Consider the following 23,010-nt stretch of genomic DNA (forward strand, 5'->3'; position numbering starts at 1 on the left):
TTCAAAAAGTGGAGAAAAGTGTATATTTTGGCATTATTACGTTATAAACATTAATGGATTTACTGAATGCGTTCTTTACTTGGAATGTGTAGCAATTCAACATATACAGTATTGTGTGCATAGAGATATATATATAATTTCATCTTTTTTAATTTAAAGATCGATGTTTCCAAAACAAAAATTTAAAATTTCTTTAACAAAAATATACATATACATTAAACAGAAGAAAATTTAGCCTATGATATCGATGAGGTTACAAAATTTACCTTGTGAAGAAAGAGTCTGGAATCCATGTTAGTGTTTGTCTTGATGTTGAATACCTGATAATAAACAGACATATATAATACATATGATAAATTTAAAGAAAAATCCTTACGGACGAAATCTATAAGAAATAAAAACAATAACGACTGACTAGTGAGCGCTTTTGCCCCATTCAAGGGCATTTAGTTTCGTATTTTGTCATGGCAGGTCAAATATTTAATGTCTGAAGAGCTCCCTTGAATGGGGCGAAAGCGCTCACTAGTCAGTCGTTATTGTTTTTATTTTTTATAAATACATATATATAGGACAAAGAAGTAATTCTAACAGTGTGGACAAAAGATTGTCTAATTTTCGAGGCAATCTGCCCCTTTGTCAAGACACAAGAAGAAATAAAATTACATGTTAAGGACGGTTGATATTACTTCATTGACCCATATATATGTATGTATATATATATATATATAGTTGTACTGTCAGCCAAAATGTCCTAAAGTTAGAAAATGTATTTTATATTGTTTTTCAACTGTCAATCTCTATGACATGTGAATAATATTTACCAATTTTGACTATTTTCCAAATGAAATATTATCTAGGTTTAGTACATGCATTCATGCATCCTATCAATGAGGACCATGACCAAAGTATCGCAAAAATTAAAGCCAGGTGGTGTAAAGATCTAGATCAGGATATCATATAATCGACCATTTGGGACCAAACAACCATGGTGATGATGGTCTATCAAGGACTGCTCTCCATATTAAATATATTTAACTAATGCAAATGCATTAACATGACTAATTAAACATTTTTTTTATCTTTTTAAAAAAAAAAAATATTAATAATAACACTTTTGAAAATTAAAAGCTATGGAAAACAGTCAAAATGTCCACCAAGGGAAAGATAAACAAAAGATATCATGACTTCACATGACGTCAACAAATGGTGCGAAATCATGGAATTCGCATACGTGGCACACCAGACCTGTGACACTGCATGGGCACAGAAAATTAAATCAATGTCCAAATCCGAATCTGTGATTTCTGTTTAAATTAAAAGTTTTATTATGCTTTAACAATCATTATGTCACATACTACTATAGGTTTACTTTAAAGTACCGGTACGTCCTTTTAAATATGTTTTCTCTTTGAAATAGAAAAGAAAATAAACAAGGAGAACTTTGCTTTTCAGATGCCATGCATGATTCATATTAATGGCTATATATAAGTCTGGTGTCATGGTTAGAGTATCTCTGGCCAACGCCAATATTGAGAGATCAACTTCTGACGTGACATAATAATCTCGGCGTGCTGTACCTCTAACATTGTTGGAGTTCTGGTTTTGGAAAAAAATATAATAGACTAGCTTACCCCTATGTACAAGGGTATTGACAGTAGGCTACTTTAGTATTATTGTTTTTCCAAAACCAGAAGCAGACGCCTGTGGTTAATATAGTAGGACTATACATCACTATAAAGCAACGTTGGTTTTAAAAACATAGTCCTAATCAAAGAGAAATAAATTGATATATTGTACGTAAATCTTCATAGTTTAAATATGATCAAATCCATCCCTAAACATTTATGTTTTTCTGCATCTATTTTTAGTAACACATTTGAATGTATTTTTAGAATCTATCTCGACATTGTTTACAATCGATACTTTCCATTACCTGAGAAAGATTTTGACAAAATTCGGTGTTTTTCACATACCTTGTTCCACCTACGTTAAGGTGTATATAACGTCTCCCGGCATTTAACCTGAAATAATGCGACTGTCGTGCGAAAATGCACAATTTGATCTGTCAGTGAAGTCTCCCCAGCATCTAGATTTCGTTGCCTAATGTTCAATCTATATGCTTAGTTTCGTATTTTGTCATGGCAGGTCAAGCGCTTTATTCTGGAAACACTGATTATACGGCAAAACCCTGACATGCTTTTAGCCTATCAAATAACTGTAAATTCCTCAGGATTTATACTTGAAATAGGTCTAATGACTTAATGATGGAGCTGGTTGTTCAGAATGAACGAAAATGGACCTACTTTCGTTACGAAAATTACGAAACTAACGCTATCCATATACGAATCCAAGCCTGCTGACAGAATGGAATTATTATTCCCATTATTCGCTCAAGATTCGCTCAAGGTACATCGTTGAAAGTGTTCCATGTCACTTGTTAAGATGTATTGATAGTTCTTTCTTTACTAATGTATAGCGTTACAACGCGTACTTAGAATTTGACTTCCGGTTGCTCGGTTAAAATAATATATATACAGTGTATATACAGTTCGTTGTGATTAAAAAAGAAAAACACTGTAAGGTACTTCTTCAGCTTCTTTTGCAGGCATGTTCCATGCTTGTTCATAGGTGGTTATAGTAATATCATCGTAGGAGATGATGTAACATATTTAAGTCAATAAGTCCATACATATGTTACTAAATATAAATTTAGATAGTCATCCATCCTATGTGAAAGAGGGTTTAAATTTAACTCGGTGCTGATGCCATGCCTTGTTAAGATTAGTTTTGAAGCTGTTGTCACGGATGTAGATGTGACTGTCTTTTCTGGCAAGGAATTCCAAGTGTTCACAATTCTATTACTAAAAAAGTGTCCAGTTCTTTGTAGTCGACGTTGTTTTTTGAATAATTTCCTGGAGTGCCCCCTTGTTATTCTTTGACCTGTTTCCTGGAAGAGCTTGTCAACATCTAGGATGTCTATTCCTTTTAGAATTTTAAATGTTTGAATAATATCCGCTCTCATCCTGCGATATTCCAGAGTAGGAAGTCCAAGTCTTTTTAATCTTTCCTCATATGTGAGATCTTTTAATGCAGGTATTCTTTTTGTAGCTCTTCTTTGAACATTTTCGATGGTAATTTTGTCCTTCTGAAGTATAGGAGATGTTACTGGTGTGGCATACTCCAGGTGTGGTCTAATGAGCGTTTTATATAGGGTCAGGAACATTTCAGGGCTCATATAGGAAAATGTTCTGAAAACAAGTCCGATCATCCTGATATGATTATAAAAGCAGGTACGTGCTTTGCTGCAGAGATCCTATCTAAATTTCTGTTTGTTGTAACGTACATTATTTATCAAGTATATAAACTCACTGGGGCAATCTACTATCTATCAGTATGACACCGACCCAAGATTAGTCTCATGCATATGATTTACTGAATGAGTGTATATCTGGCGAACAGTACAGTTGTGTCGTGCCTTCTCAGTCAACAGTCAAAACTCTTTTCCCAATGTGTTAGGACCAACCCGATGAACTGTTTCCCGCGGCCGGTCAATGTAGTCGAAATTACTTTCTTTTTTCATTTTACATTTATAAAGAGAGTAGGGGTAACAATTACTGTTATAAAGGATAACGTTCGAGTCACCGGAGGACAGGATGTTAATTAGCTTTCAAGACGTAGTCAGTATTTATATTAATTATTTGCTACAATAAGCACCATTATATGCACATAAACCCCTATAATTATGAAATGCATTCCTTGTTTTGGATTAAAGTAATGTCCTGTTTAATGTAACATGCTGTTTTATGACTGTTTCAGGAAAATTCATCATTCAAAAGTGAACATTACAAAGTGATCAGGATCAATACAGTTAAGGGAATAAAATAGATTAACCCAGCATGGCGGAAGCTGTACAAATACTGGACACAGAATCAGAAAGTGTACAACTGTCGTCCTTAAATGAACAAATACTGGACACAGAATCAGAAAGTGTACAACTGCCCCTCCTTAAATGAACAAATACTGGACACAGAATCAGAAAGTGTACAACTGCCGTCCTTAAATGAACAAATACTGGTAACAGAATCAGAAAGTGTACAACTGCCCTCCTTAAATGAACAAATACTGGACACAGAATCAGAAAGTGTACAACTGTCGTCCTTAAATGAACAAATACTGGACACAGAATCAGAAAGTGTACAACTGTCGTCCTTAAATGAACAAATACTGGACACAGAATCAGAAAGTGTACAACTGCCGTCCTTAAATGAACAAATACTGGAAACAGAATCAGAAAGTATACAACTGCCCTCCTTAAATGAACATATACTGGACACAGAATCAGAGAGAGTACCACTGCCGTCCTCAAACATTCAAAAACAGGACACAGAATTGGAGAGCGAACAGCTGCCTTCCCTCAATGTACAAATGAAAACCAAAGCCTTACATGTGTGATGTCTGTGGTAAAGATTTTATCGTGTTCAAAAGTCTAAAGGCCCACCTCAAGGCACATAAAGGAGAGAGACCATTCATTTGTGATGTCTGTGGGTAAGGCGTTCCTTTTACGAAGCACCCTTAATACACACATCAAGAGAAAGCATAGTAAAGAAAAACTGCAAGTGTGTGATGTGTGCGGTAAACAATACAGCTTAGAGAATATGATTTATTGCAACACCTACGGATGAAAGCATGGAAAAGAAGTTACAACCACCTACAAATGTTGTATCTGTAAAAAGGGATTTATTGAAGAGGAGAGCTTACAGATCTACATATAAAAATACATCTAAAGGAGCATCTACTCTTATCAGTGTGATATTTTTTTGGTAAGGATTTTGGTCAAGCATCTGATCTTAAACGACCACCTCAGTACACATACAGTAAAGACATCATTCAAATGTGATGTGTGTGGTAGGGGATTCAACACTAGAGAATCTCTTCATAATCATGCAAGAACACATACAGAAGAGACATTCAAATGTGATGGCGTGTGGTAGGGGATTCAACACTAAAGGATCTCTTCATAGTCATGCAAGAACACATACAGAAGAGAATACATATCAATGTGATGTCTGCTTGAAAAAGTTTTAAAATTAAAAGTTTGTCTACGAACTCACAAAATGCTGCATGCAGAAGAGAAGCCACCACACGTGTGATGTATGTGGTAAAGGTTTTATAAGGCCAGGTCTTCTGAAGGAACACAAGATGTCACACACGGGAGAGAAGCCATACAAATGTGATATGTGTGATAAAGGGTATAATTCTGCATTCTCTCTTCGAAGTCATCTGAAATGGCATACAGGAGAAAAGCCATTCCAATGTGAGGTTGAAGCCTGTGGAAAGGTGTTTACAACCAAGGCTTATCTAAAGAACCATGGTTTAGTTCATACAAGGCTTAAGGAACACTGCTGTAAATGTGTGCAATACTGCATTTAGTACGAAAGTTCATCTTAGGGCACATCTCAAAACACATGCTGGGACAACATACAGGAGAGAAATGCTTCAAATGTGACATATGTGATAAGACTTATGCTTCGAAAGATTATTTACAGAATCACCACAAATTACATACAGGAGAGATGTCTTTTAAATGTGATGTCTGTCAAAAGGCATTTAGCCAACAAAGGTATCTTAAGGTACATATCTCCGTGCATACAGGGGAGAAGCCATACCAATGTGATTTTTGCTATAAGGAGTTTAGATATGAGCGTTCTCTAAAAAAATCATGCAAAGACGCATACAAAACCTCCAAAGTTTTACAAATGTGATGTCTGTCAAAAGGCATTTAACCTATACAAAGCTATCTTAAGGCACATCTCGCCATTCATACAGGGGAGAAGCCATACCAATGTGATTTTTGCTATAGGGAGTTTAGATATGAGCGTTCTCTAAAAAATCATGCAAAGACGCATACAAAACCTCCAAAGTTATACAAATACAAATGTGATGCATGTGGTGTAGGGTTATACTGCTGAGAAATTTCTGCAGAATCATCTCAAAAGACACAAAGGAGATTTGATACATAAGTGATATGGCTACCTTCAAAATGAACAAACAGTTACAATAGGGATATATACAATGTTCAATACTAATGTAAACTTTGTAAAGTGTTTACATTAGAGAGTAGCCTACTTAATATAATTACACTACAGAGAAAAACAAGGGAGACTTTCTGTCAACATTCAATATATAGTTGGCATGTAGAACTTGCTCGCAGATACAGGGCGCTCCTAACGGTTTAAAGTGTATTCAACAACTTTGATTTTACCGGTAATTTACAAATAGTTCAAATATTTTGAATATGAAAGTTACTGAAATAGAGCGTATCTGTAATGTTGAAATAGGAGAAGTAGATAACTGCTTTCATATCCTTACCATATACACTATCCAAATGATCTTAGGTTGGAAAATTTTCACTTGAATTGTTTACAATGTATCTAGACTTTCCGTCCCGAAAATGTTGTTAACAATGCATGAAGACGTTTCGTCCCGAAAATGCTTCGCTTCGCCCCACGCGTTTTGTCCCTACTAGTGACAATTATCCCGCAACGGAAAAAATGAAATCAATGTTTCACCTCAAACATCAAAATTTTTACAATAATGATTTTTGTAATTTGAATCATATTAGTTCGGGAGCAAATAAATCTCAGGACGAAATGGAGATTTGTTTATCACGGCTGCGTTATGCCACATGTACGTGTAAATCCACAATGGAAGAAAGACAACTCTAAGAAAATTTAGGATAAACTTTGTAAACTGATCAAATAGCGCGTGAGAGACGATGAACATTTTCTAAATGTCCAAGCTGGCGTAATCTTCCAACTGACGGCAGTTAATAAGGTATGAATATTTACCACATCCATAATTATCGATAATTTTATAAGCACATGTATACATTATCAGATTATATATACATATTAAAGCACGTATAGAGGTTGTCACTAAAAACATTTTAGCCACTTTCATCACATGTAGGCCTACAGGAGCTTGACGTTCTGATAATATATATAACGTATTAGTAAACTACGTAATTAACGAAGTATTTTTGGTCCGAATGACAAAAATCATACATAAAATGTTCGTATAACTCGAAGTGAGATTTTTTTGGACTACTTCATTTGTAGATCGATGAAAATGCCGATTTCTTTTTCATAATTCTTCCGTAGAACGGCACTTAAAAAGCTGTTTCAATCTACAACAAACGTGGAGAAAACGGTTAAATGTTTAGCAATTATCCTGAGTTATATTTTATCAACAATCATCAGAGATTAGTAATTAAAACTTACATAAACATACTCCCGATTCTCACTTGCATTGTGTGATCACTCGAGCGGAACTAATCTCTACCACCTGGCACAGTCTTACAAAGGGGTGTTCTCTTAACGCCAACATATTTATCAACAACAGGTAGGTGTTGTTTTAGGAAACAATAGGAAGGCAATTATATACTGTTTCATATAAGCTGTCTTTATTTTCACCTGTAAAGTCACTTGAGATTTACCTGTATTTCAATCAGTATCATAGGTAACATTGGTGGGTTTTGGATAAAAATTCCTTCAATATATTCCGTATTATATACAACGTAAATTATTAATCAAAGATAATCAGTGCTTTAATATGCTAAGAATTAATATGGAGCTACATGTGGATTATTAAGAACGATGCATTTTGAGTTCCAGGTGAAATATTTTTTTACAAATCATATCTCAATTTTATCAGAAAAACAGGTTTCTTGATCAGTGTATATTCTAATGTAACAGTATTCTGTTTTGACATAGGAGTTCCAGTAGGGCTACATGTACATTCTTAGCCAACTTTCATTTCTTGTGACCGTGCATAGTTGCGCATGATTTCTCTTATCGCATAGACGTACACCGTGAAGTATTTGGTTAGAAAATGAGTGGAGAAAAACAATATCACAAAAGTTTAAATTAATATTGTCGGAAATTTTGACCTGTTGATTATAGTTTAAGTTGGTAATCTATTGAAGCCGACACAAACACACATTATGATGTTTTATAAACATTGGTAATAATATATCATTGGGGTTTAATGCTCTATATGTATTTTTGATACAAAATATTTTTAGAAGTCACTTAATAATGTAAAAATACTAAATGAAATGAGATTGAAGACTGTTACTTAGGGTCTTAACCATATTCATTTTAATACACATTATAGATGTTAATGTTGCAATACTGGCAAAATTATTTCAAGTCCATATGTTGAAGGTCTTGTAATTCTCAAAATGTTGCAAACTTTTAGTGCTCAGAATACCAAATTAACAGTTTTCTAATTTTTTCTGTTTAAAGATTATAGTACATATACCAATTTGTATCTAGTAACAATGTTTGACCGAAATTCAACCATAGGAAAGAAATTTATATGTTATTTCTAACATGCACAAAAATATATAATTTTACTGCGCTGTTAACGGACAACAGTTTAATTATTGGGTGCTCTTTTGCTATAATGATATACAAATGTACATGTACATTTACATTATAATGTAACATCACGCTGATCTAGAAATACCATCTTAGGATAAGAAAGCAGGAAAATTATATAATTATGATAAATGATGCATCCTAATGCAACTTTCAAAATATATTGTATGTTCTGTTAACTTAAAAAGGTCAGTCAAGTACAAGTAAAATTTGGAAATCATATTTGACATAAATTCACTTACTCTTTGGTAGGTTATTAACGCAGATGTTACATGTACATGTACTATATATGTATATAAGGTCACTTAACAGACATATATGGAAGACCTTGTGGAAATATATCACTTTTCAACAGGCAAAAGGCTTATATTATTTCAAACTTTTAATCAAATTAGTGTTACACTAAGTTGAAACTGGATAATTCCTTTTTGGATTTTTTCTTTGATATTACTGAATGGTAAAGTTACTTCCATGTGAAATAAGTTTCAAAGAATTTTGCTTGATTTTAGTATCAATCTATTGAAAATCTAATGAGATTTATACCAGAGATTTTAGATATATCAAGGAAATCTTTAAAATTCTTGAAATAAAATCATTGTGAATTTAATTTAATTTAATTTCATTCATAGATTCTATTGTTATATTTTCATAGATATTAACAGAAACATATATTATGTATATATGTATCTGATATTAAATATGAACACTTATTGAAATGAAAATTAATCAATATACACTTAGATAAGTATCAACACAGGTAACTTTTACAGGTAAATTTACCTGTGGCATTGGGTCTGCCTTTAGGAAAAAGACTATAACCACTGTCACAACAAACTACCCTACAGCTAAATCCAAAATGTTGGCGTTCAGAGATACACCCCTTACAAATGCAATCACACAAAAGCCTACACGATCACTGTTTTTAGTGCGATTACATCTTTGAGTATGAACAATACTAGTTCTTTGAACTTTTTACTCGGCAAAATAAACTTATCACCGTGCCCATGCACACATGCATATGCATATACTTATACTTCTGTGTGCACATTATCAGATACATTATATGACAACTGCTGTATTACAATCAATTTATGAAGGACAAAACTCCAAAGAACAGGAGGACTAAAGAACAACAGAAAATAAATTTCAATAATATTTACTCTAAACTGGTATTGTTATTTATAAAAAAAAAGTTTAATTATATGATATTAGCCTTTTCGGTAATTACTCTGTTAATACATTTATTGTTTTCTTATGTTTTACAGAATGTCTACATGCAAGTATCATTTCAATTGGAACCAGTCCAGGAGAAAAAATGTGTGAACAAAATGAAAGAAATCATTTTCAACTGTGGTAGCTTAATACTGTAATAGTTTTTGATATGAAAATAATTACTATCATCATATTCAAATTCCATATATATAATACATTTAATGTTGTAAACATTTTTGATCCAAATAATTACCATCATCATCTTCATTCCATATATACAATACACATTAGTGTTGTGATTTGTGAATTTTACTTTAATATGCATATACTTGGTATTTGTTTATTTTCTATGACATCTACATGCTTGAAATAAAAAGAATAAATAAAACATTAAATTTATAACACAATATGACATTAGTTGTTAATATTTTTAGAAAACATATTAAGATTATTGTTAATAATACACTAATCATCATCTTCGGCATACTTTATTCAAAATAAATTAGATATTAATTTGCCTATCTCACGACTCGACCCGTCATCAGATACGGACCACAGCTGGATGTCAGTGCCGTAAGAAGCTGCCACCATTTTGTTTGTATTGTCTTGGTTTGGATTAAGGACCTTAGCGTTGATGGCAATCCTCTCCACCGGACACATCATATAGGGACTTGTCCATATCAGGTGCCAGCCGGTGGAATCCTTCATTCTAGGTACAGTAATAACTTACAAGTGTTAGATATAATGTAAACCACCTGTTTTACGCAAGCTATTTACTTTGCACAAATTTTGCATTCGAAGTAAATTTGCAAAGTTAATCTCCATGAAATATATCTACTGTATTCGACCCAATAGGTGCCCATGTCCCTATAAGCGCCCCTCCCCATTTTTGAGGCCTTGCACATTAAATAACAGACCAAACACTGTATAGATTTTGCAATAATTTGGTCTACAAGTCCTCAAAAAACTTGTATAGATTTTCAATAATATTGGTCTTTGTTAAAGCAGTCCAATATAATCAAAGACAATTATAACCCTTACATAATTCACCGTCCAATAACCCTGTTAACATATTTTACATAGCTCTCCATATAACCTCATCACGAGATACATTCTTACACACAGACCTCCATATAGAACTCATCACCTACATTCTTACATAACAGATCTCCATAAAACCTCATCACGTACATTCTTACACACAGACCTCCATATACCTCCTCATACAGATCTCCCCCATTCTTAATACATTCTTACATAACAGATCTCCATAATAACCTCATCACTACATTCTTAAACATAACAGACCTCCATATAACCTCATCACCTACATTCTTACATAACAGATCTCCATATAACCTCATCACGTACATTCTTACACACAGACCTCCATATAACCTCATCACGTACATTCTTACATAACAGATCTCCATATAACCTCATCACGTACATTCTTACACACAGACCTCCATATAACCTCATCACGTACATTCTTACACACAGACCTCCATATAACCTCATCACGTACATTCTTACATAACAGATCTCCATATAACCTCATCACGTACATTCTTACATAACAGACCTCCATATAACCTCATCACCTACATTCTTACATAACAGACCTCCATATAACCCATATAATTCTTACTCATACCTCCATATAACCTATCATACATTCTTTACCTCCATATAACCTCATCATCCTACATTCCTTATAACAGACCTCCATATAACCTCATCACGTACATTCTTACATAACAGACCTCCATAATAACCTCATCACGTACATTCTTACATAACAGACCTCCATATAACCTCATCACCTACATTCTTACATTTAACATAACACCTCCATATAACCTCATCACGTACATTCTTACATAACAGACCTCCATATAACCTCATCACCTACATTCTTACATAACAGACCTCCATATAACCTCATCACGTACATTCTTACATAACAGACCTCCATATAACCTCATCACCTACATTCTTACATAACAGACCTCCATATAACCTCATCACGTACATTCTTACATAACAGACCTCCATATAACCTCATCACGTACATTCTTACATAACAGACCTCCATATAACCTCATCACGTACATTCTTACATAACAGACCTCCATATAACCTCATCACGTACATTCTTACATAACAGATAAAACCCTCCATTATAACCTCATCACCTACATTACTTACATAACAGACCGTATCCATATAACCTCATCATCACGTACATTTCTTACTTAACAGACCTACATGTCCATATAAACCTCATATCTCACCTACATTCTTACATAACAGACCTCCATATAACCTCATCACGTACATTCTTACTTAACAGACCTCCATATAACCTCATCACGTACATTCTTACATAACAGACCTCCATATAACCTCATCACGTACATTCTTACATAACAGACCTCCATATAACCTCATCACCTACATTCTAACTTAACAGACCTCCATATAACCTCATCACGTACATTCTTACATAACAGACCTCCATATAACCTCCCATACATTCTTACATCACAACCTCCATATAACATCACGTACATTCTTACTTAACAGACCTCCATATAACCTCATCACGTACATTCTTACTTAACACGCTCCATTACCATTCAACATAACAGACCGCCTCCATAATTCTTACTTAACAACCTCACCCATCACCTACATTCTTACATAACAGACCTCCATATAACCTCATCATGTACATTCTTACACCTCCATATAACAGATTCTTACTAAACAGACCCAATATAACCTCATCACGTACATTCTTACTTAACAGACCTCCATATAACCTCATCACACGTACATTCTTACATAACAGACCTCCATATAACCTCATCACGTACATTCTTACATAACAGACCTCCATATAACCTCATCACGTACATTCTTACATAACAGACCTCCATATAACCTCATCACGTACATTCTTACATAACAGACCTCCATATAACCTCATCACGTACATTCTTACTTACTTAACACGACCTCCATATAACTCCTCATCATCACTATACTATTTCTTACATAACAGACCTCCATATAACCTCATCACGTACATTCTTACATAACAGACCTCCATATAACCTCATCACGTACATTCTTACTTAACAGACCTCCATATAACCTCATCACGTACATTCTTACTTAACAGACCTCCATATAACCTCATCACCTACATTCCTTACATTACAGACCTCCATATACACCTCATCATACGTACATTCTTACATAACAGACCTCCATATAACCATCATCACGTACATTCTTACATAACAGATCTCCATATAAACATCATCACGGACATTCTTTACATAACATCACGTACATTCTTTACATATAGACCTCTATCAACCTAAATTCTTACATAACAGATCTCCATATAACCTCATCACGTACATTCTTACTTAACAGACCTCCATATAACCTCATCACGTACATTCTTACATAACAGACCTCCATATAACCTCATCACGTACATTCTTACTTAATAGACCTCCATATCACCTCATCACGTACATTCTTACTTACATAACAGACCTCCATATAACCTCATCACGTACATTCTTACATAACAGACCTCCATATAACCTCATCACGTACATTCTTACATAACAGACCTCCATATAACCTCATCACGTTACATTCTTACATAACAGATCCTCCATATAACCTCATCACGTACATTCTTACATAACAGACCTCCATATAACCTCATCACGTACATTCTTACATAACAGACCTCCATATAACCTCATCACGTACATTCTTACATAACAGACCTCCATATAACCTGCATCACGTACATTCTTACATAACAGACCTCCATATAACCTCATCACGTACATTCTTACTTAACAGACCTCCATATAACCTGCATCACGTACATTCTTACATAACAGACCTCCATATAACCTCATCACGTACATTCTTTACATAACAGACCTCCATATAACCTCATCAGTACTTACATTACTTACATAACAGACCTCCATATAACCTCATTCACGTACATTCTTACATAACAGACCTCCATATAACCTCATCACGTACATTCTTACATAACAGACCTCCATATAACCTCATCACGTACATTCTTACTTAACAGACCTCCATATAACCTCATCACGTAACATTCTTACATAACAGACCTCCATATAACCTCATCACACTACATTCTTACATTAAACAGACCTCCATATGAACCAATCTCATCACGTACATTCTTACATAACAGACCTCCATATAACCTCATCACGTACATTCTTACATAACAGACCTCCATTATAACCTCATCACGTACATTCTTACATAACAGACCTCCATATAACCTCATCACGTACATTCTTACTTAACAGACCTCCATATAACCTCATCACATACATTCTTACATAACAGACCTCCATATAACCTCATCAGTACATTTCTTTAATATACAGACCTCCATATAAACCCGATCACCTACATTCTTACATAACAGACCTCCATATAACCTCATCACTGTACATTCTTACAACATAACAGACGCTCCAGTATAACCTCATCACCTACATTCTTACATAACAGACCTCCATATAACCTCATCACCTAAATACATACCAGAACCTCCATCCATTACGTACATTCTTCACATAACCATAAAAACTCATCACGTACAGTTCTTACGTTAACAGACCTCCATATAAACCTCATCACATACATTTCTTACATACAGACCTCCATATAAACCTCATCATCATATAACTCATACATTCTTACATAACAGACCTCCATATAACCCTCATCACCTACATTCTTACATCATAACAGACCTCCATATAACCTCATCACCTACATTCTTACATAACAGACCTCCATATAACCTCATCACCTACATTCTTACATAACAGACCTCCATATAACCTCATCACCTACATTCTTACATTAACAGGACCTCCATATAAACCTCATCACCTACAATTCTTACATACAGACCTCCATATAACCTCATCACGTACATTCTTACTTAATAGACCTCCATATAACCTCATCACGTACATTCTTACTTAACAGACCTCCATATAACCTCATCACGTACATTCTTACATAACAGACCTCCATATAACCTCATCACGTACATTCTTACATAACAGACCTCCATATAACCTCATCACCTACATTCTTACATAACAGACCTCCATAATAACCTCAACACATACCATTCTTACTTAACAGACGACCTCCATATAACCTCATCACGTACATTCTTACATAACAGACCTCCATATAACCTCATCACGTACATTCTTACTTAACAGACCTCCATATAACCTCATCACGTACATTCTTACTTAACAGACCTCCATATAACCTCATCACGTACATTCTTACTTAACAGACCTCCATATAACCTCATCACGTACATTCTTACATAACAGACCTCCATATAACCTCATCACGTACATTCTTACATAACAGACCTCCATATAACCTCATCACCTACATTCTTACTTAACAGACCTCCATATAACCTCATCACATATATTCTTACTTAACAGACCTCCATATAACCTCATCACATATATTCTTACTTAACAGACCTCCATATAACCTCATCACATATACATTCTTACATAACAGACCTCCATATAACCTCATCACGTACATTCTTACTTAACAGACCTCAATATAACCTCATCACGTACATTCTTACTTAACAGACCTCCATATAACCTCATCACGTACATTCTTACATAACAGACCTCCATATAACCTCATCACGTACATTCTTACTTAACAGACCTCCATATAACCTCATCACGTACATTCTTACTTAACAGACCTCCATATAACCTCATCACGTACATTCTTACTTAACAGACCTCCATATAACCTCATCACGTACATTCTTACTTAACAGACCTCCATATAACCTCATCACGTACATTCTTACTTAACAGACCTCCATATAACCTCATCACCTACATTCTTACTTAAACAGACCTCCATATAACCTCATCACGTACATTCTTACATAACAGACCTCCATATAACCTCATCACCTACATTCTTACATAACAGACCTCCATATAACCTCATCACCTACACTTCTTACATAACAGACCTCCATATAAACCTCATCACGTACATTCTTACTTAACAGACCTCCATATAACCTCATCACGTACATTCTTACTTAACAGACCTCCATATAACCTCATCACATACATTCTTACATAACAGATCTCCATATAACCTCATCACGTACATTCTTACATAACAGACCTCCATATAACCTCATCACGTACATTCTTACATAACAGACCTCCATATAACCTCATCACATACATTCTTACATAACAGATCTCCATATAACCTCATCACGTACATTCTTACATAACAGACCTCCATATAACCTCATCACGTACATTCTTACTATAATAACAGACCTCCATATAACCTCATCACGTACATTCTTACTTAACAGACCTCCATATAACCCTCATCACTACATTCTTACATAACAGACCTCCATATAACCTCATCACGTACATTCTTACTTAACAGACCTCCATATAACCTCATCACGTACATTCTTACTTAACAGACCTCCATATAACCTCATCACGTACATTCCTTACATAACAGACCTCCATATAACCTCATCACGTACATTCTTACATAACAGACCTCCATATAACCTCATCACGTACATTCTTACTTAACAGACCTCCATATAACCTCATCACGTACATTCTTACTTATACAGACCTCCATATAATCACGTACCATACAGATCCTATAATCACGTACATTCTTACTTAATAGACCTCCATATAACCTCATCACGTACATTCTTACTTAACAGACCTCCATATAACCTCATCACGTACATTCTTACATAACAGACCTCCATATAACCTCATCACGTACATTCTTACATAACAGACCTCCATATAACCTCATCACGTACATTCTTACATAACAGACCTCCATATAACCTCATCACGTACATTCTTACATAACAGACCTCCATATAACCTCATCACGTACATTCTTACTTAACAGACCTCCATATAACCTCATCACGTACATTCTTACATAACAGACCTCCATATAACCTCATCACGTACATTCTTACTTAACAGACCTCCACATAACCTCATCATGTACATTCTTACTTAATAGACCTCCATATAACCTCATCACGTACATTCTTAAAGTTATGTGTACCATAACTGAGGGACAAGTTTGACATATATTGTTTTTTCTTTAGTAATCTATTGAAAACCATGAGCTTTGATGAATTAAGCTGTGAAAATCATTCAAAGATACAGAAAAACATGTAGTATACATGTGTATCAACACAGAGTTTACTGTATTAGTTCTGGTTTTTAATGCTTTTTGTATGTTTAGATGAAATCTCAACCAAAGAAGTCACTTAATAATTACTAATATTGCTGTAAAATGTTAAATGGAAGTGTAGGCCACAGTTTGGCTGCTTAGTTTGACCACGTGTACTCATTTTACTGCATTGTATTTTTGGTAAATGCATTATAAACATAAGTATCATGAATTTTGGCAGCACTGCCAAAATTCATTTTGAGCGCTTATATAATTTTGTAAAATTAAAACCTATGCATTGTAAGTATTTTAATTCTCAAAATGTTGGAAATTTTTTGTTAATAACATATTAAAATCTCATGCAGATTCGTGATTATGAAAATTACGGCACATATATGTATAACTTAAAGTCCTGAAATGTATAAAACACACATCAATATTATCTGGCCCTATGGAGTTGAGGATATGTGAAATCTGATCCTGTTATTCCACATAGGATTAAAATAAAGGGTATATACATAGGTATGGGATTCTAAATCATCCACTCAACAAGCCGAGATTAATTCAGTTTAAACATTATTCATTTTACTACAATTATAATAGCCATCCCTCTTGTTGACACTCATGTAGGCATACAAGTATGTGTACAGTACCTAAAGCAGGAGACAAAGTGTGGGTAGGCTATACAGATCCAGTTGTGATGTCCCTTCACCATATTGATGCGGAGAGGATCCCGTATCGCTCGCACTGTAAAAACACAAAATACGACAATACTAACTTACAATGTAAACACATCAAAATACAACTGTACACAAAAATATCAATATTAATGTTGAAAGCTCTTTTTTTTCCAAAATAAATTACTTGATATCTCAACAAGGATGAATCGGAGCTTTTCAAAGAAAGCTAACAAATCATCAAAAAATGTCAGGTCGAGGAATGTTCTTTTGCCTTATGTGAAAATTTTTTATTCTCTCATTATCAACTTAATGCCTGCTGTATGATTCACTTATGATAATGAATGTTTAATACATCTATAACTTGTGTAATTGTAATACAATTTGAATATGAGGGGATGACTTTGCATCATATACGATATCTACACCTCAGCTATATATTAGGTGTTGTTTTGTACACCCGCATCTGTTAACTTTATTGGTGATTTCTGGCAAAAGATAGAAGTTCTTATCTACAGCTCACATACCAATCAATCAATGTGCTGTGCCTACAAACCTGTTGGAATCATGGCCGTATCCCAACGGATGGTCCGGAAATCACACACAGAATGCCTGGCCGGGACAGAGTCCGTGGATTGGTCACCTGACTGATGGGGGCTGTCTGCTGAGGACGACCTGTATATATACCCAGTAACATATAAAACACAGAATGTCTGGCCAGGACAGAGTCCGTGGACTGTTCACCTGACTGATGGGGGCTGTCTGCTGAGGACGACCTGTATATATACCCAGTAACATATAAAACAAGAGAATGTCTGGCCAGGACAGAGTCCGTGGACTGTTCACCTGACTGATGGGGGCTGTCTGCTGAGGACGACCTGTATATATACCCAGTAACATATAAAACAGAGAATGTCTGGCCAGGACAGAGTCCGTGGACTGTTCACCTGACTGATGGGGGCTGTCTGCTGAGGACGACCTGTATATATACCCAGTAACATATAAAACACAGAATGTCTGGCCAGGACAGAGTCCGTGGACTGTTCACCTGACTGATGGGGGCTGTCTGCTGAGGACGACCTGTATATATATACCCAGTAACATATAAAACACAGAATGTCTGGCCGGGACAGAGTCTGTGGACTTTCTTGTCGACATATCAGTCCAAAATTGCAATATGCACAAAAATAAGGGAACATACATATGAAATTTAAAACAGATCCCTTCTGTAAACTAATGTCTGTGAATTAGTGGTAGATGGAAGGACGTTAAGACACACAGACGGATCAGGGACCACGGATAAAAGGCGTTTTGAATAAAAACACATATATATAAAAACCTGCATTAAACTTCCTTATTGGATATAACAACTTTGCAATATCTTTGCAATACAAACACTGTCTAGTCAGACTGTACCTGGAATGTGTATAGTAAGAACTAGTAGGGTCAGATACTCTCTGATTTCCTACACTATCCATACTGATACTAGACTGGGAATGTGGTCAGACTGTACCTGGAATGTGTGTTGTAAGAACCAGTAGGGTCTGATACTCTCTGATTTCCTACACTCTCATTACTAATACTAGACTGAGATTGTTAATATCCCTGTGGTCAGACTGTACCTGGAATGTGTGTTGTAAGAACCAGTAGGGCCAGATACTCTCTGATTTCCTACACTATCCATACTGATACTAGACTGGGAATGTGGTCAGACTGTACCTGGAATGTGTGTTGTAAGAACCAGTAGGGCCAGATACTCTCTTATTTCCTACACTATCCATACAGATACTAGACTGGGAATGTGGTCAGACTGTACCTGGAATGTGTGTAGTAAGAACCAGTAGGGTCAGATACTCTCTGATTTCCTACACTATCCATACTGATACTAGACTGGGAATGTGGTCAGACTGTACCTGGAATGTGTGTTGTAAGAACCAGTAGGGTCTGATACTCTCTGATTTCCTACACTATCCATACTGATACTAGACTGGGAATGTGGTCAGACTGTACCTGGAATGTGTGTTGTAAGAACCAGTAGGGTCTGATACTCTCTGATTTCCTACACTATCCATACTGATACTAGACTGGGAATGTGGTCAGACTGTACCTGGAATGTGTGTTGTAAGAACCAGTAGGGTCTGATACTCTCTGATTTCCTACACTATCCATACTGATACTAGACTGGGAATGTGGTCAGACTGTACCTGTAATGTGTGTTGTAAGAACCAGTAGGGTCTGATACTCTCTGATTTCCTACACTATCCATACTGATACTAGACTGGGAATGTGGTCAGACTGTACCTGGAATGTGTGTTGTAAGAACCAGTAGGGTCTGATACTCTCTGATTTCCTACACTATCCATACTGATACTAGACTGGGAATGTGGTCAGACTGTACCTGTAATGTGTATAGTAAGAACCAGTAGGGCCAGATACTCTCTGATTTCCTACACTATCCATACTGATACTAGACTGGGAATGTGGTCAGACTGTACCTGGAATGTGTATAGTAAGAACCAGTAGGGTCTGATACTCTCTGATTTCCTATACTATCCATACTGATACTAGACTGGGAATGTGGTCAGACTGTACCTGTAATGTGTATAGTAAGAACCAGTAGGGTCTGATACTCTCTGATTTCCTACACTATCCATACTGATACTAGACTGGGAATGTGGTCAGACTGTACCTGGAATGTGTATAGTAAGAACCAGTAGGGTCTGATACTCTCTGATTTTCCTATACTATCCATACTGATACTAGACTGGGAATGTGGTCAGACTGTACCTGGAATGTGTGTTGTAAGAACCAGTAGGGCCAGATACTCTCTGATTTCCTATACTATCCATACTGATACTAGACTGGGAATGTGGTCAGACTGTACCTGGAATGTGTGTTGTAAGAACCAGTAGGGTCTGATACTCTCTGATTTCCTACACTATCCATACTGATACTAGACTGGGAATGTTGACGGTCCAGCTTCTCTGGTACAGGAGGATCTGCAACAACAATAAATAATATGCTTATGAATGACATGGATTTGCTTGGTGTTGGTCTTTGAATTTTTTAATATTGAAATCATTAACCTCTTTAAAATCTAGATGCTAAGTCTACAACTGTAAACCAACTTAATTTTGTGGAGACTTCATTTCACATTTTTGGCTGAATGAGTTAAAGGGACAATTCAGTCTAAGAGTACATTAAAATTTGCACATATTTCGGAAACAAACCAGTTATAATAGAAATTGGATTAGTTGGTTTTACTGTGATATGCCAGAAAAGCCCACTGTAGTGAAATGTATGTGAAATGTTCAAACTAGCTAACTGTCTGCCATTACACATAGTGGTCGGATGTCTTGTATGCTGAACCATTGCCCTTGCCAGTGAAGTTATGAATTTTTTGTCTATAACTACCCAAATCACTCTTACAGCAGTGTGTTTACCTTATTAGATGCATGTTCTTGCCTAAAAATAATTTATCAACTCCTCAGTGGTTATGCATTGCATTTAACGTGCGTGACTTATTAAAGATGATAAACTTACTTGGAGGCCTGAGATATCCGTGGAACAGAACGTCCCCACACGACGCTTGGTCCAGATCTTCACACAGGCCAAGTCTGCGCACTAAAGAATAAATCAACAAACAAAAGAGATTGAAAAATACACATGAACATTAAGATCATATATTAACGTTCTTGTGAACATTAACTGGTCGTGTACAACATCAGTTGATAGGCATTATATGATTTTACTCATCCTCACATTAAACATGCTAATACAAACACCTAATGAGTGGTAAACATACTAGTATAACAACCCTGGTTACCATACTAGTATACAACCCTAGTAGTTCAGTGTCTTAAAATCAAAGTACAGCTAGAAACACTCTCACAACACATTTGGGAAGGGTCTTTTATATCTGAGAAGAGATATTGGTTAATTTGGCAATATAAAAGATTATTCAAGGCTCAAGGGAAAGTCACTGACAACAATAGTGTCCAGTAGGTTACCATTGATACGGTTCATTGGTCACACTCGGTGAATTTGACCAAAGCCATGCCAGGATCAGAATGTTACCTGATCATGAGAATATGATGCCTCCACGTTCAACACATGAATAGAAAACATTGGTATTACTTTATTATGGCAGGAATATAAAAATGTATTTGACACAGCCGCTGTATTCGATTCTACCATGTTCAAATCATCCATGTTAAATTCGGTAAGATAAAAGTTAAAAAAAAAAAAAAAGATAAAAAAAGAGGAGAACAATTAGGGCCTAACAAACTCATTCTATGCATTTCAAGCGTGTTCAACACAAGTGAGTTTTACAGTAAATTGAATACTATTTATGTTTTGTCTATTTTCTTTTGTCTAAATTTCATATTACATTACCTAGAGGGGTGATGCCATAGAATTCTGCCTCATGACGTAGTGTAGACAGGTCCATATCCCTGCAAAAATATTTGATTTTATATTGATATTGTGCAACAGAAAGGGAGTAAAGGATTTATATAGATAACACTTAGACTGGAAACAATAGATGTATCATCTGTTTGCTTATACAATCAATATACCGGTATATGTAACTGTCTCAGTAATTATGAAGTTCAGTGAACCAACAATCAAATAAAGTGTTTTCCAATTATCATATTTGACCCCATAATCGCCCATGTCCCTATAAGCACGCCTCCCCCTTTTGAGGCCTAAATGTCAATTGCCAAAAAAAAAGACCAAAAATATATACTGTAGGGTTACTATAAGTTGGTCTGATCAAGCACCTTTTTACACTTTCTGAGTGCTTATTGGGTCGACTACAGAAAGGAGTAGATATGATAGGACCAGTATTTGGCCTTAATTTTTCAGGCCAAAAAATATTAACTCTGATCCACATCAATTTCACATCAACAAATACTCTCATACTTGCCATTCATCAAAACATAACTTTTTATAACCATGCACACGATGTGCTCCACCTATGACGTCATCAAATTGATAATTTTCCTCTTCTCGCCAAATTTTGCTAGAAATTCATCATCTTTAGGTTAGAAAAGGCTTAAAATGGATTTGGCTGCCACCTTGGAGCAACTTTATATTTTGCATGGATATGCGTAAATACACGATACACAACGTGTGAAAATCTCTTTCTGCTCCACGAAGGTGGGCCACATTCATTTTTAGAGAAAACCACTCAAAAAGTATGTTTTTTCAAGGATTTTTGTGAAAAATGGCTGGAAACTGCATGTTGAATGACGTCATAGTGAACATAATTGGCACATGCGGGATATTTTCGGGATGTAATGTGTTAGAAAAATGTATTC

General features: G+C 35.4%; 2 protein-coding genes across 2 annotated transcripts in view; both read right to left on the reverse strand.

The window, feature by feature from the left end:
* The window catches only part of LOC138319570 (SH3KBP1-binding protein 1-like), a 49,584-nt gene extending 47,245 nt beyond the window's left edge, over positions 1-2,339 (reverse strand). The window contains exons 1-3 of the mRNA XM_069262722.1: positions 2,331-2,339; positions 1,974-2,062; positions 267-320 (exon numbers count right to left, since the gene is read on the reverse strand). Coding sequence (XP_069118823.1) covers positions 267-320; positions 1,974-2,062; positions 2,331-2,339 — 152 coding nt within the window. The remainder of the gene's footprint in view (positions 1-266; positions 321-1,973; positions 2,063-2,330) is intronic.
* Positions 2,340-10,145: 7,806 nt separating this feature from the next.
* On the reverse strand, positions 10,146-22,843 carry LOC138319571 (BTB/POZ domain-containing protein KCTD3-like). The gene is made up of 7 exons (XM_069262723.1): positions 22,085-22,843; positions 21,233-21,313; positions 20,574-20,688; positions 18,536-18,769; positions 18,246-18,364; positions 17,666-17,759; positions 10,146-10,362 (listed from the first exon to the last, which is right to left on the reverse strand). Exons 1-7 carry the CDS (start codon positions 22,137-22,139, stop codon positions 10,146-10,148), a joined length of 915 nt encoding a protein of 304 aa, XP_069118824.1. The 5' UTR covers positions 22,140-22,843.
* Positions 22,844-23,010: the final 167 nt, after the last annotated feature.

Source organism: Argopecten irradians, chromosome 3 (genome assembly GCF_041381155.1).
Source record: "Argopecten irradians isolate NY chromosome 3, Ai_NY, whole genome shotgun sequence".
Lineage (NCBI taxonomy): Eukaryota > Metazoa > Mollusca > Bivalvia > Pectinida > Pectinidae > Argopecten > Argopecten irradians.